Genomic DNA, 16,348 nt, shown 5'->3' with positions numbered 1-16,348 from the left:
CAGAGGAAACACCACACATTCGCAGTTACAGAATAAAAGATGAAGGACATTATGGAATACTGTGGCTCCTGATCATCCATCACTCTTCTCTATAGTAAGCCTTCAATGAGTACTACTCCTAACTGTCACATAAAACCAACAATGATTTCTGTGGGGCAGCTCCACAAGACTTCAACTTCACATTAAAATCTATTTGTTTCTAGCTTCCTAAGTCAAAGATTAAAAAGCAATAATTTCACTTAATTATGTAAATTATACTGAAAGAAACCAAACTGGCTCAAATAAGTCAATATACCCTTAACTAATTTTTAAGGTAGAAATTCAATCACCTGTTCAAGCCTAAGTGATTACATAGTACATGGATTTTTGAGTTTGCAATTGTTAATTTTAAAACTTTGATTATTCTGAATTTCAGCGGCAAGCTTACAAACAGTAACCTTCCAAAAAGCTCAAAGTGAAAAAAAAACAAAACAAACCAAAACCAAAACCACTATGCAATGTAGCACTGTTAGAAGCTATTATAGTAACATGGTTTTATGTAAACCGACCTGGGTCCGAATGGAAGGGGGAAAACGTGCCCCAAGTGTCTATATATATATCCGTCCAACTTCTCCAAACTGTCGTCCTCTACTTGGTACTCCTTTATTCCTTTAAGGTAACCTTTCACGGCATCAACAAAGTCGGCGAAGAGCTTCTGGTCATGTCTGAAGACACCATTCGGGAAAAAGGGACTGATGAACTGATCCAGTTCTTTCCAGTGGTGAAAAGTATCCAGTTCATTGAGTAAGTACCACTCAATCAGCTGTCTGAAGTCGTTTATCCTGACAGATTCTTTCCCAGCACATTCAAACTTGGCCTTGTACGGACGTGAATTGGCATTTGTTCTCATTTCTTCAGAGTGACTGGCCTTTTCTCTCCCTCCCTCCCTCTGTGCAGAAGGGCCTCTGCAATTCTGGTTTGGGTCTGGTGCCTCGTGCTGTGCGTACGAAGAATAACCATAAGCTGTTCCTGGCTGTTCGGTTGCTGCTGCTTTTGAAGCCCCGGATCTCTTACTGCCCTTTTCATCGAAGATGTTCTTGGTGGTGTCTTTGAAATGTCGAAAAGTAGACTTGACTGAATCTGAGAACTTCTTCAGATTCTCCTTCACGGCTTCTTTCGCCTGCTTGATTTTTTCTTTATGATGCCTCACAAACTCCTTGGTAGAATTCTTCATAGCATCAAATGTTTCCTTAACTGTCCCCAGAAATGTCTCCTTCGACTTGCTCTTAGCCCTGTGGCTTCCTCTGCTTCCTCTCTTCCTCCCTTCGCTCTCTGACTTTCTGCTTTGATCCTTCGCCTCAACATACAGTCTTTCCCACAAGTCAGAGCGCTGCTGCTCGAAGGTTAGCTTCTGCTCCAACTCAGCCAGCCTCTGCCGTAACAGCGCCACCTCCTTCTCTTCAGTCCGCACGCCGGGAGAGTCTGCGTGGCCCCGTGCCTGGCCAGGGACCGCTTGCTCCAGTTCTGCCCGCAGAGCCATGGCTGTGAACTGTTCTCTCTCCAGGTCCCTCTTCAGCGCCTTTGCTTCCTCTACCAGAGTCTCCCTTTCGTTAAAGAAACTGTTCGTTTTCTGTTTCTCCTCTTCTAGATGGCGCTTAAGATCCTGGTTCTCCCTAACTAACTGGGTACTTGTGCCTTCATCCTCCAACAATCTAATCTGCTCCCTTAGTTGCCGTAACTCTTCCTGTAGTGAAGACAGGGCTTTCTGTTCCTTCTCCAGAGATATTCTTAAATGCTGGTTTTCTGCAGCAAGATTCCTTTTCTGAGTTGCAAAGGTAATCTGCTCTGCTTCAGTAACGGTCCAACACCTTTCAAGGTTTTCCTTCAGTGACTAGATGGTTTTTTTTTTTTTTTTTTGAAAGAGAAGAGAAATGTCAAGTGTTTGGAAAGTTTAATCTAAATCTTTATCATCTAACAACCATAACCTTTACTGCCCACATATGTGTGTATGTATATAGGTATGTATATGAGCATACACCCAGATCTTCTGGGTGTGGCTAGACAGTATTAAAACTTGGAAAATAAATACTCAGTGCCACTTGTCATTTATCAAGATGCTTTCATTCTCGAAAACAAAGGAGACTACAAGTGTCACGTGGAAGAAAATGTGTAGCAGGCAGCTCTGTGTAATCAGGAACACTGATGAGGGAGAAGTCAAACAAGGACAAGCTAGGCAGAACTCCACCCATCTCTAACAGACTAAAGGGCTGAGTACTTACTAGCAGACCCAGGGCCCAGATTCAGTGCTAACGCTGCATCAGATTACACACATTTGTAAAATGGAAAGTGAGGGAAGCCCTTCCATCTTGTTAGTACAGGAGCTATCCTGAAAAGCTGCCTACAGAGTAAAGAACTAAGAGTTTTCTATTTATTCATCTGAGACAGGGTCTCTCTACATAGCCCTGGATGTCCTGGACTTACAATGTATATCAGGCTGGCTTCAAACCCAGAGATCTGCCTCCCAAGTGCTGGGATTAAAAGTACAGGCCACCACATCCAACAACTAAGACATTTTAAAGTTAGCTGCATTTGCCTTCTGTGGGTAAACATGCAACCAGCCATTAGTATCCACAAATCCCCTGACTCAGTACCAATGTGGATTAAAAAATATTGAGAAGGCAGCATGGTACATGCCTTTAATCCCAGTACTAGGGTGGCTGGAAATGCTACTGTATGTCAGTGTGTAAGTCCAGAGTCTCCTAGAAAAGTCTCTGTACACAGAGGACAGTCTGAATTCTGGTAACATAGTTAACTATTTTCCCAAATCCAAGTAAACTTGAATTCAGAAAGACAAAAAAAAAAAAAAAAAAAAAAAAGAGTAACAGAATTTTACATGTGAAAAACAACTAACTGAAATAGTTGTTTCATTAACTCATTACTCTTCATGGAAAAAAAAAAGTAAGATTTAAAACTGTAGTTTGTGGGTCTGGAGAGATGGCTCAAAGGTTAAGAGCACTGGTTATTCTTCCAGAGGTCCTGAGTTCAATTCCCAGCAACCACATGGTGGCTCACAGCCATCATAATGAGATCTGGTGCCCTCCGGGCGTGCAGGCATATATGGAGGCATACATAATAAATAAATAAATCTTTAAAAAACAAACAAAAAACTGTAGTTTGCAGGATGGCTCACCTTGGAGGTCCCTGCTGCCAGGCCTGATGACCTGAATTGGATTCCCTAGTACCCGAATGGTGGATCTCAGAGAACTGACTCCTGAAGTTGCTTTCTGATCTCTACATTTGCGCTATGCATACAAAGTACTCATGTACACATGGAGAGATCAATTTTAAAAGATCTTTGAAAAGCTGAGCGGTGGTGGCACACGCCTTTAATCCCAGCACTTAGGAGGCAGAGGTAGGCAAATCTCTGAATTCGAGGCCAGCCTTGTCTACAGAGTGAGTTCCAGGACAGCCAGGACTGTTTCTGAGAGAAACCCCATCTCAAAAAAACCTAAAAAAATCTTTGCAGTTAGATACTGGAATCCAATTCTGTCTGCTGGCCTTGTAAAGTTAGTCTATCTGAACCTCTATTTCTAAAATGAAACAGATAAATTCACTCACAAGAGTGCCAACTAAGTTACATGATGCATACCAATGTAACAGGTATAAAATACTAAACAACTTATTAACATTTTTTATTTTTTGTTACATTTATTTGTGTGTTTTAAAGTCTGTCTGTAGGTATGCATGTGGAGGTAAGAGGACAACTTATGGCTGTGGGGAGTCTGTTCTCTCCTTCTACCAAGTGAGGCCTGGGGACGGAACTCAGGTGGTCAGGCCTGGAAACAAGTTCCTTTACCTGCTGAGCCATCTCACTCATCCCAATTATTGACTGATTGATCTTTACTGTAACTGCATCTAAGTAGTTCAACTGCTGGCTTGTTTTTTTTTCCTTCTTGGCTTTCTGAGGCCAATGGTGCTAAATAGCTTGAACTTGGCCTGATTCATACTGCCTCAGTCCTCAAGGGCTATGATAGGGTTATAGTGTGTGTGCCCCTACACCTAGCTCAATTATTTCTACATCACTATTGGTTATTTTTCTTTTTTTCCCCCCTTTTTTAAAATTTTTATTTTATGTGCCTGCTAATATGTCTGTGTGAAGGTTTCAGGTTCCCTGGAACTGGAGTTACAGACAGTTGTAAGCCACCATGTGGGTGCTGGAAATTGAACCCGGGTCCTCTGAAAGAGCAGTCAGTGCTCTTAACTGCTGAGCCATCTCTCCAGCCCCACTATTAGTTATTTTTCAATGTTTAATTAATACACACCTTGAAATCCAGAAAAGACTCTTGTTCCTGCTGGCATTGTGAGAAGTAATCCTTTCCATCATTCAGCTCATCTTTGTAAATCTTTCTGACTAACTGCTGACGCTTCTGAATCTGAATTGTGCCTGAAAGGAAAAACCATTTATTTGGTACAGCATGACTGCCACTACTCAAAACTGCACACAGCACTCCATCAACACTAGCCACTTAACTTAGGTAAGGACATTCTTTCCTTAAAAAAAAACCACCTCATGATATGACTCACCAATTGACAGCGATAGAGCTCAGGCCGAGCAGACTAGTAATGCACCGGAACTCTGTCAGCACACACACAGGAACACCCATGGTGAACTCAGTCAGCACACACACACACAGGAACACCCATGGTGGACTCAGTCAGCACACACACACACAGGAACACCCATGGTGAACTCTGTCAGCACACACACAGGAACACCCATGGTGGACTCTGTCAGCACACACACAGGAACACCCATGGTGGACTCAGTCAGCACACACACAGGAACACCCATGGTGGACTCAGTCAGCACACACACAGGAACACCCATGGTGGACTCTGTCAGCACACACACACACAGGAACACCCATGGTGAACTCAGTCAGCACACACACACACAGGAACACCTCTGGTGAACTCAGTCAGCACACACACACACAGGAACACCCATGGTGAACTCAGTCAGCACACACACACACAGGAACACCTCTGGTGAACTCAGTCAGCACATACACACACAGGAACACCTCTGGTGAACTCTGTCAGCACACACACACACAGGAACACCCATGGTGAACTCGGCAAACACAAGAACATTTAAGCAGTTCACTACACTTTCCAAAGAAAAACACAGGCCACTTTAACAATGACAAGAAGAAAGTTCTCCTCTTGCTATAATGAAGACACTCAGCTTTTCTGAAGTGTTTCTTTAAACAGAAAAATAAGCCATCAGTGGGTCTCTTTTCCTACAGACCAAGAGTCAAAGAAAAATGAAAATGTACGCTTCTTAATAATTTTCCTACAGGATACTGAAGTGTAGCACAGGAAATGTCTAATTACAAACACCCATCATTCTCAAAGTCAATTGATTTTTTTTTTTTTTTCGAGACAGGGTCTTAAGTCATCTAGGATGGAGTCCAACTCTCTATTTAGCTGAAGACACCCTTGAATTTGATTCTCCTCCTTCTACTTCTTAAAGGCTGAGATTACTTTTTAAAAAATTCACTTTTTGTGGGAGAGGGGACACATGCATGCCAAGACACAAATTCAGAGGTTAGGACAACTTGCGGGAGTTGGGAGAAGGGGGCACATGCATGCCATGACACAAATTCAGGGATCAGGATCCTGTAGGAGTTGGCTCCTTCCTTCCCCATGTGGCTCTCGGGGATCAACTCAGGTCATCAGGCTTGGAGGTAAGCGCCTTTACCCACTGAGCCATCTTGCTGTCCCTCAAAGCCAACTCTTTTATGAATTCTTCAACAGGGCTGTATGTAGCTCAGTGGAGGAGCCTCTAGCTACGATCTGTAAAGCCCTCAGTACACACCCAGTTCCTGGACAGTTCCTTCATATTTGACCTGAAATTCAAAATGTTCTTATGCTAAGACAAGCTGTTTGCATGCTCCTCCTACATGTGTCCTGCACAAGAAAATACACCACTAAACCAAAAAGCACATCTGGCACCTAACACACAGGAGGCACACCACTACAAGCAGCAGTTTAAACAGAGGATGTAACAATCCACTGGAACTCCTTCTACAGATCTCGAAACCCACTTGTGCACATCACTCACCAATAAGGCGTGGGGACTTGGCTCAGTGGTGGGGGTCCGGCACAACATCTAGCTACGTCATTGTCTGGCAGGACTCTTCCCCTGGGAAACCTTCTACTTCAGACGGGAAGCAGCTAGCACGCTTCCTAAACTCTGACGGACTACCAATGCAGAATCCAGGCTGGGAACCTCACTGTATTAACCTCCTCATCCTCCTCCCTTCAGCCTAAGGCCCAAGGCCTTCAGCACCACTATATGGATCACACAAGGCACAGCAGCAGCTCCAGCTGCCTTCTCACTTCCCGTAGTTTTACTTGACTTTAACAACCAACATTGTCCACTTTAAAAACACCCGTTTCCTATCACCTAGACAGTCTTTGTTACTGTTCCCAGGGCTTAGAGTTTCAGTTGCTGGAATGGTCTACTCCCCCTCCTGCCTGTCATAAGCTTACTAAAAGCCCATTCAAGGATAACTTAGTGAGCCCATGCAGCATGGACTTTAATGCCTGTTTGTGCTGTGTAACTTCCCATTCAGTTAGTTACATCTCAGAAGCGCTGGACAGCCTGTCAACATCCCCATCTGAGTGTGGAGATGAGAGGAGCAAGGAGAGGTGTACTTCAGGCATGGGTTTTGGTGCTACGGTTCATGTAGATTTTTATCTTTTTTCTGAACTTCAGATGCACTTTTAGAATCTGAATCATGTCAAACAGCTAGTCCACTGCAGTCACTCTTCTGGTACAGACAGAAAACCCACACTTGCATGGAGTCAAGGCTGCCTGGGTTCTGAGTAGATGTTTATACCAGGTGGCTGCTTATGGACACAGATGCTGGAGAAAGGCTTAGTTTGGAGCTCACTGTCCAGCACAGGATGAAGTCCTGTCCTGTAAGTGAGGCTACTGAAAGGCCCCTGGGGTCAGGGCTTTGAGTTACTGTGTAGGCTCACTCACTTCGCACACTGCATCATCCAGGGTTCTCATGCTGTGATAAGGCTAATGTGAAAATGTACAGGAAGGAAGATATATGTTAATTTTGTTAAAGCTAGCAAACAAGGAAACAAATTTTCTTGGTTTTAAAAGAACTGTTTTAAACTGTACTTTCTAAAAACATTCCAAAGTCATGCAAATTGTGAGATTTTAGTGCAGTCTGTATTAACATTAAAGTTAATATCCAATGCTTGGCTTTCAGTAATAAAGATTTTAGACCTTTTCCCTTGTTTCCTTCATGTTTACCTGTAGGGGAAAACACATAGAAACAATGACACATTTGCTTCACCCATCAACACAGGCAAGCATGATTCAGAACATGTCTCCCTAGTGTTGTTCAAGGAAGGACCTCGGGAGTGAGTACTCAGCAGTACACACAAGCAGGCCTTCCCATGAGCCCAAAGATCACCTCAAGTTGAACACAGAAAACATAGGTCCGTGATCTGACTTTAACAAGTATGGACTGCCCCACCATCTTATTCCAGTATCATGCTCTCTATCTAATACCTTTACCACAATCATGAAAGAACACACACATTGTTGGAAAGAACTTCCAAAACAGAAAGTTAAGAATATGTTATGTTGACCAAGAAAATTAATAAATCTAAAAGCAGTTTATATAGGTAAACTAAGATTTGTCAAATTACCAGGCATGCTGGCATAGACCTTTAGTCCAGGACATGGGTGGCAGAGGCAGATGGAGCTCTGTGAATCTGGGTCCAGCCTGTTCTACAAAATGAGCTTTAGGCCAGCTAGAGCTACACAGTCAGTTCCAGGACAGCCGGGGCTAGCTAGAGACCTTGTCTCAGACAACAATAACAAAAGAGTTCTGAATCTGACAAGGTCTGAGCATTTCTTTCTAAAGTACACTGTGATCTGCTATGCAGACCTGGTAGCACAGGTCTGTAATCCCAGCACTCAGGAAGCTAAGATCACCAGTAGAGCTCAGCCTGGGTTACATAGTAATACCCTGCACCAAAACCAAAAAAAAAAAAAAAAAATAGAAAGAATAAACTGAACTAGTCTATAAAGTCCAAAGAACAGAACAGGAACACCTAGTTCTCAGACTGTACAAATACAGGCCTTGTGCTAGCAAGATGTCAGGGAGAGGATTGTGGTGTGTAAGCCTGGAGACCTGAGTTCGATTCCCTGAACCCGCATAAAGGTACAAAAGAGACCTCCAGAGATGTCTTCTGACATATGGCGTAGCACTTGCACCCAAATGCACATACTCAGCACACACAGTAATAAGTGGTTAAAACTTCCCCAAAAATTACAGGACTTAAGAGATTCAGTGAGATGTTCTTTTTTCCTTTTCTTTTTTCTTTTGGTTTTTCGAGACAGGGTTTCTCTGTGTAGTTTAGGTGCTTGTCCTGGGTCTCACTCTGTAGCCCAGGCTGGCCTCGAACTCACAGAGATCTGTCTGGCTCTGCCTCCCAAGGGCTGGGATTAAAGGCATGCACCACCAATGCTCGGCTTTCCTTTTGGTTTTCAAGCCAGTATTTCTATGAGTAGTCTTGACTGTTCTGGAACTCCCTCTATAGACCTGGCTGGCCTCAAACTCATAGAAACAGGAAGGCAGAAATGGATGTCACAAAACAACTCCTGCATACAACCTCAAGGCACATCTAGGTTTACTGTGGAGGGCTATGCCATGACAGCTTGCCAACATCTGTATGATGTTAGAAAGATCATACTAACAAAACTGTAATTCATGGCTGAGTGTCCAGAAACAGATGTCCCTATACATAAGCTATTTAGAAGTCATCTATCTAACAAAATAGTTTATTATAGACCAGCTGTATAAAGATTTATAACTATCCTAACAAAAGAAGGCAGCTCAAAGTAGAAATAATGAGCACTAGTTATTCAACATTTCAGATGCAACTTTCTCTGTTTTTGGTTTTTGAGATAGTATCACACACTATTCAAGGTTGTCCCTGAACTCCTGGCAACTTTCTTGCCTCAGTCTCTCAAGGGAGGGGATTATAGATGTGAACCACACCCTGTCTACCATTATGTGACTATTTTGCTGGAATTTAAATATTATGCAACTAATTCTAACAATCTGTCCCAAGGTAATTTGTTTTTCCTGTGAACCCAGGGTCTTAAGCTGAGAGTCTCATGTCTAGGTCTCCTACATGATTACCATATATACCAACTTATTACCACATCCAACTTCAGATTTTTATTTTACTTTGGACAGGGTCTAAGTAGCTGGCTAGCCTGGGATGGAATCTGTGAATCGGGCTGGCCTTGAACTCAAAATCCTCTGCCTGCCTGTGGGATTGAAGGCATGTAACACCAGGCTCGGCATCTTCAGGTTTTTACGAGGGTTCTGCCTGCATGTGTAGCTGTGCACTATGTGCACGCAGCGCCCTAAGGGTCAGAAGAGGGCGGGAGACCCTTGTGAGGAATTACAGATGGGTATGAAACAGTCACTGTGTGGGTTAGGTACTGGAGATTGAACCTGGGTCCTCTGGAGGAATCGCCAGGAGCCATGCTCTTAACCACTGAGCCATCTCTCAAGCCCCAACTCCCCAACTTCACATTTTTAAATCTTTCATCTTCTTACTTAAAACAAAACAAAAAAGCCATAAATATGTTTAAAGTCCTTACTTATGCTTGAGAGTCTGATATAGGAAGATCACAGGTTGAAGACCAGCCTGATCTTGTCTCAAAAAAAAAATTTGTTAATGTTTTGTTTGGGGACAGGATCTGGCTATGTTGCCTAGGCTAATGTCACACTCGGGAGCTCCTTCAGCAATCCTCCACTCTGCCTCCTGAGAAAAGTAGCTAACTATAGAGACATAGGCCACTGTAACCAACACTGACCTTTCTTCCGTGTGCCATCTTGTCCTGCTGCTATAGGTAAGTGGCTTCTGCACAAGGTTTTTCTAAACACTTACCATAGAAATGTCCAAATCCCATGCTGACAGCAATCACCAAGGCCAGGATAACACACTTGTTGAGACCACCACTGAAGTGTCGTTTACTCGGCTCCTTGGAGGGTTCCTCTTCCGGTTCAGCCAGTGGCGGCTCCTCAGACTCTGAGATGGAAATGGTCTTCTTCCTGTTGCGGCGGCGTCTGGGGACAGGGCTAGAATCATGGCTGGTGTCATCGCTACTGGATTCCTCATCACTAGGCTGAGATGAAAAGACTATTTTAAAAGAAAAATGTTGGTATTTAGGTAAACATTCTCAGAAAAGGCTTCCCAGTAAATATGATTTATAATAATCAAGGCTAGCCTTACATGCCCTTTAACATGAAAAAGCCAGTGAGGAACACAAACAAGAACCAACAGCAAACCAAACACAGACAAACTGTAGTCTAACAACTGTTACACCGCCTCTGCCCCTGTGACAGGCTTCTTCTGCAGCTCTTCTCAAAGCTCTGTCCTTCCCCACCCTATGGCCTAGAACAGTTGTTACTCCTTCTTGTAGTCTAGTTCAGCCTTACAGACGGAAACAAACATTTAGTTAAAGAAAAAAGAAACCCTGTCTTTTCACTCATTCAATTCACAGTTACGTGAAGGAACAGGAAGTCTCTAAGTACTTCCTGGTCTCGGATAATAAATAGGTCTTCCAGGTCCCTACCCCACCATGCAGGTCCAAAGCACCACAGTTCAACACAGGTTCCCGAAGTCAGGTGACTCTTCCCTTCGACTGCCACTCTTACCAGAAGGTTGTGGATATACCCTCTAGTAACTATGTCAGCAGGAGGGAGGGCCACAGCAGCTGTCCTGATGATGAGTCTGGTGCTGCTGCCTCAGGAAGGAACCTTAAGAACACACGGGGGTGGGGGTTGGGGGGGTGGGAGGATGGGGAGGGATTTAGCTCAATGGTAGATCGCTTGCCTAGCAATTGCAAGACCCTGGGTTCAGTCCTCAGGGGGGGGAGGGGGACGACACACAGGGGACAAAAAAACTCAAACACTCCACTCCAGGAACACGCACGCATGCCTCTGGAAACATGGCCTGCAGCTTTTGCATGTCACTTCTTATCTCCATTCCATAGTTCAACAAATTATTATTGACAGCACTTGGTAGTAATCTCTATAGCCAGTTAGAAATAAGGATAAGATGTGAACTTGACTTCAACACCGAGCTCCAAAACAGCACACACTCATGCACCAAAAATGCTGGTCTTTCAGAAAACAGGCTGTTCATGCCACAGGAAAGCTGGTGTCTATGTCAGGCAATGCTTTCTAAAGATCAAGTATGGGGAATTTAGTTCCTGTTCACATGACAAAAGAGACTCCATCACTACTGAATGAACACATGTCCTAATGCTTAGTGACATGGTGGCCACCGAGGGGATCAGTGTCGTGAATCCTCATGCCCAACATGGCTCTGGTTATTCTTGATCACTAGTTTTTCCAAGATGCCATCGCCTTACATTTCTTAGATAAAATGGGAGAGGAAGACTTAAACCAAGCATTGCATAATATAAAGGCATTCAGACCATGGCTGGGGTACTGGAGTCACTTTCTGACAGAATCAGAGTAAGTAAATGTAAAAGCAAAGCTTTCTCCAAATGTCTTAAAAATGTCTCCAAGCCTTCATATATATGAATAACCCAATCTATAGATATTAACAGCCATTAACTACCTAATGCTTCTGTCTTTAACTCATACATGTAATAGTGGAAATATCTGGATTTCTAAACTTCTGTACAGTGTAATCTGGCCCACAATCCAAGCAGCAGGCAGTGCAGAGGCATGCAGTAAACTCAGCCGGCCTGTTTGTGGGATCTCTGGGATCAACTCCCCAAAGCACTCAGCATTTCAACAGTAACTGTGACTAGGGCCAGCTGAGAAGCCGCTCAGCATCAGTCACGCCACCTTGGAGAGCGAGCTGGCTAGGAACACGGAGTTTCAGCTGATCATCCCATCCCCTTATGCATTCAGGAATCTTCCACAGCTTCTCCCACCACCTTTCTTTTGTGAATAAACAGGAAAAAAATGTATAAAGCTTTATTATAAGTCATAAAGGAAAAAACTGAAAATACAACTTTCATCAGTTAACACTGTTATCTACGTGAGGTTAAAATCCAGTGAGTCTCTTTAGAAACACACACAACACCAACTTCTCTACAGCTACCACCTTCGCCTTCTGAGGAGAAAGGCTGGTCAATGGAAGGCGGGAGTTTCCTTAAACAAACGAAAGCTGAATACCTATTAAAATCATACAAAAACATGAAGCTGAAAAGCTGTAAGGAAAAAAAGAATGGGAGAGAACAGAACAAGGTAACTGAGGATTAAATCACCCAAGGTGCCTGGCTGTACAGTATTTTCAGAGTAGCCTAAAATTTATCATTATTTGTAAACACTTTCTTTACACAGCAGTTTGATGGGAAGGGTTACAGTAGGTAAAAACTGCTGAAACTGGGCATGGTGGCACATACACTTGACCCCAGCACTCAAGGGACAGAGACAAGCCCATCTCTATGGGCTGGAGGATGACCTGGTCTACAGCACATTCCTGGCCAGTCAGGGATCCACTGTGAGACCCTGTCTCAAATAACGAAGGAACCAAATGAACACAAAGAAAATAAAAAACCCTTAATATTTCTGTTAACTAATTCTGAAACATTCTCAGATCTTAGGAGGAAATCAATTCGAAATCCTAGGCTCAGAGGAGCAAGTTCCCATCAACAATGTTTAGATTAGCCCGGCGGTGGTGGCTCGTGCCTTTAATCCTAGCATTAGGGAGGCAGAGGCAGGTGGATCTCTATGAGTTCGAGGCCAGCCTGGGCTAGAGAAAGAGAAACCCTGTCTCAAAAACCTAGCAATGTCCTGTTCCCAAGCTACTCAAGTAGCAGGATCCACTGCTACTTGAGTCCATGCATTTGAAGCCAGAGGCAGAAAATACAAATTGTTAAGTAAATATATCAAAAGCGGAAACCATCTGAACATGATGGAATTCTAAAATTCAAAAAATACCCATATCAAGTGCTGCCCTGCTGAGCCCGAGGAACCTGAACGCCTTGAGGGTGGGAAGGCCTCTCAGACCCCTTGACCCTGGGCATCTGTTGAATTCAACAGTACTAACCTTCTGAAAATAATTAGCCATCTATATCTTGGGCTCAACAAAGGATGGATTAAAAATAATCAGAAAAAAATTCCTCTGTTCTGAACACACACAGACACACACTCTCTCTCTTCTGTTTTTTTCAAGACAAAATAGCTTTGAACTGTGTAGCTTTGGAGCCTGTCCTGGAACTCACTCTGTAGACCAAGCTGGCCTCGAACTCCAAGGTCCACCTAACTCTGTTCCCAAGCACTGGGATCAAAGGCGTGCGCCACCACAGCCAGCAGGCTCAGGCTTCTTTTTATCACCATTCCCTAGCAATTTACATAGCACACAGTGTCAAACATGGTGTGTCACGTGGAAACAGGATGTTTACCGTAAGCCCAGCTCAATCCCAGCTAAGACAGGAAAACTGTCACAAATTCAAGGTTAGCCAAGGCTACACAGTGAGGTCCAGGATTAGGTGGGCTCAAGAGTGAGATCCTATCCCAGCACAAACCAACAAAAAAGCCAAGAAACACAATGTGGCACGTTATTACCTTAAATTGGAATGAGAAATGTCATTGGTTCTGACTACCAAATGTATCCAGTGTTAAAAGAATGGGAAAATCCAAGGAGAATATCCGAACTAGATTCTGTATATTCTTGGTTTTTCATCAAATTAGGAACCGCTTAAAACAGCAGTTCTAAATTATGACTGTGGGCTAATTAATAACTGAGTTAGTTACAGGCTTCTCTTTTAATATTTTCCAGGAACTTTATGTCTAAGTATTTTGTGTCATATTAAAAGATACTACCTATTCAGAAAACTGCAGTTAAGAATTGTGGAAGTAGGGGCTGGAGAGATGGCTCAGAGGTTAAGAGCATTGGCAGCTCTTCCAGAGGTCGTGAGTTCAATTCCCAGCAACCATGTGATGGCTCACAGCTGCCTGTAATGAGATTCGATGCCCTCTTCAGGCGTGCAGGTGTACATACGGATAGAACACCATATACATAAAATAAATAAATCTTAAAAAAAAAAAAAATTGTGGAAGTAGCCGGGTGGTGATGGCGTACACCTTCATCCCAGCACTCAGGAGGCAGAGGCAGGCAGATCTCTGAGTTTGAGGCCAGCCTGGTCTATAGAGTGAGTTCCAGGGCAGCCAGGGCTATGCAAAGAAACCCTGTCTTGAAAGAACAAAAACAAAAACAACCCAAAACAAAACAAAAGAAGACTTGTGGAAGCTGGAATGGTGGCACATGCCTGTGGAACAACTGCAACCAAATCCGAGACTAGCCTGAGCTATACAGTGAATTTAAAAACAGCCGGAGTTACAGAGCTGGACTCTACCATACCTCAGTCAACCAACCAAATATTAAAAGCCAAATGCATCTTTTGAGGACTTGAGACTAATAAACTGAACGTAACAGAGTAAGTTTACCTAGCATGTGCAATATCTGGGGCTCAGTCCCCAGGACCCTCCCCCAGCCCCACAGTAACATATCAAAGAAAGAACACTGAGCTGATCCATTAAGGCCAGGAAGGCACTGTAACAAACTTTACCAAGATTTTCTTGCGTTTCAGAGCATCACTTAAGCTGAGAGCTGGAGCTAGAAAACAAGCCATTAACTAAGAGGTCAGAGGTCTGCTGCTGCAACAGCTCCTACCGGGCTCTGGCTGGCAGAAGGCGTACTGGCTACTGGAGGAGGAGCCCATGTTAAAGTCGTCGGAGCTGGGCGCTTCTTTCATAACTTCCTGGTTTCCCATTTCTTCCAGCTTAGGAGGTTCAAGTGTAACAATATCAGAATCATCGCTGGTAGTTCCCAAATACACATTGTCTTCAGGGGAAGCTGCTTCCTCAACCTACGGAACCAAATTTTACAGGCAGCAACCTCAGTCATTTTGAGTCTTAAATTTTCTTCGCTGTTCAGAATACATGACACCTAGTTTCGTTCCTTTCCCTTCTCTCCCCGTCCCTGCGCTTTTCAATGCTGGGGATGGAGCCTGGGCCTTGGGCATGCTATGCTTCGGGTCTACCCCCGACAATCCCCCAGCCCTTAAAGAAATGACTTCTACCCCACAGTAAAGTGTGCAATCACAGGCTCACTCTCTAGTTTGGAGAATAGAAGAGACCCCTGTCTCCTCCCACTGTGCTTCAAAAGCTGAAGAGACTAAAGCTCCCTCCATGACAACAGGACCCCAAGAATTCACTTACTTCACTAGTCTGGTGAGTTCACTGGCACAAAATATTACATCCAGGGAGCACAGAACAGACTGATTCAACTTGTCTGGTTCATCAGCTGCTAGGCACTAGAGTCTGAACACGCCCCCAAATTCATTAAAACTTAGACTGGCACACACCTTTAATCCCAGCACTCAGGAGACAAAGGCAGGTGGAGCTCTGTGAGTTAGAGGCCAGCCTGGGCTACATACTGAGTTCCAGGACAGCCAGGGCTGTGTAGAAAGACCCTGCCTCAAAAAACAAAAAACAAAAAACAAAAACAAAAACAAAAAAACAAACAAAACATTAACACTCAAATTCAATCAGCTCTGAGGAGAACGCTGTCTGAACACACAGCACAATGCCATTTGGCCATTCCCTTCCTGTCAGCCAAGGACACTGCATTTGTTCCCTAGGGAATGTGGCAAAAGGTACCATTCTAAAGCAAGGAGCAATCATCACCCCACAAACCAGACATCAGCACCTTCATCTTGGACTTTGCAGCCTCCAAAATTAAATTATTTTTTAATAACTTTTTTTGGGGGTGCATGTGGCAGTCAGAGGACATCTTGCCAGTCATTTCTCTCCTACCATGTGAGTTCCTGGGGACTGAATTCAGGTTAGACTCTGCACCAAGTACCTTCCTTCCTGCTGAACCATCTCATCAACACTAAAGATTGATTTTATTTATGTGGGGAAGTGGACATGTATCTGCTTAACTGTCTGCACATGTCCAAGTGTACACACAGACCAGAAGAGGGCAGCAGATTCCTTGGAGCTGTAGGTAGATGTTTGTGGGACACCCAGCTTACTCCACGTGTGGTGAAATCTGAACCCAAGTCCTCATGATTATTAAGTAGCAGGTACTCTTAACCACTGAACCATCTCTCCAGACCCTTCCAGAAATGGATTTCTTTTCTTTATGTCACCCAATCTCAGCACCAAGGAACTAAAATACTATGGAAATTATCTAGCCAAGTCACTTTATTCAAAAGACAGCTCCAACAGACAATGTTTAACTTGTTGTCAAATGTAAAGTTAACCTT

General features: G+C 43.7%; 1 protein-coding gene across 4 annotated transcripts in view; it reads right to left on the bottom strand.

The window, feature by feature from the left end:
• Ccpg1 (cell cycle progression 1) overlaps positions 1 to 16,348 on the bottom strand; it is a 55,002-nt gene that overhangs the window by 24,031 nt on the left and 14,623 nt on the right. For all 4 annotated transcript variants that reach the window (XM_059268232.1, XM_059268233.1, XM_059268231.1 and 1 more), the window contains exons 5-8: positions 14,749 to 14,944; positions 9,979 to 10,230; positions 4,302 to 4,423; positions 549 to 1,870 (exon numbers count right to left, since the gene is read on the bottom strand). In XM_059268232.1, coding sequence (XP_059124215.1) covers positions 549 to 1,870; positions 4,302 to 4,423; positions 9,979 to 10,230; positions 14,749 to 14,944 — 1,892 coding nt within the window. The remainder of the gene's footprint in view (positions 1 to 548; positions 1,871 to 4,301; positions 4,424 to 9,978; positions 10,231 to 14,748; positions 14,945 to 16,348) is intronic.

This window comes from Peromyscus eremicus, chromosome 7, assembly GCF_949786415.1.
Source record: "Peromyscus eremicus chromosome 7, PerEre_H2_v1, whole genome shotgun sequence".
NCBI classification, from domain to species: Eukaryota; Metazoa; Chordata; class Mammalia; order Rodentia; family Cricetidae; genus Peromyscus; species Peromyscus eremicus.
The sequence above is the reverse complement of the archived record's forward strand: the minus strand, read 5'-3'. Positions and strand labels throughout refer to the sequence as shown.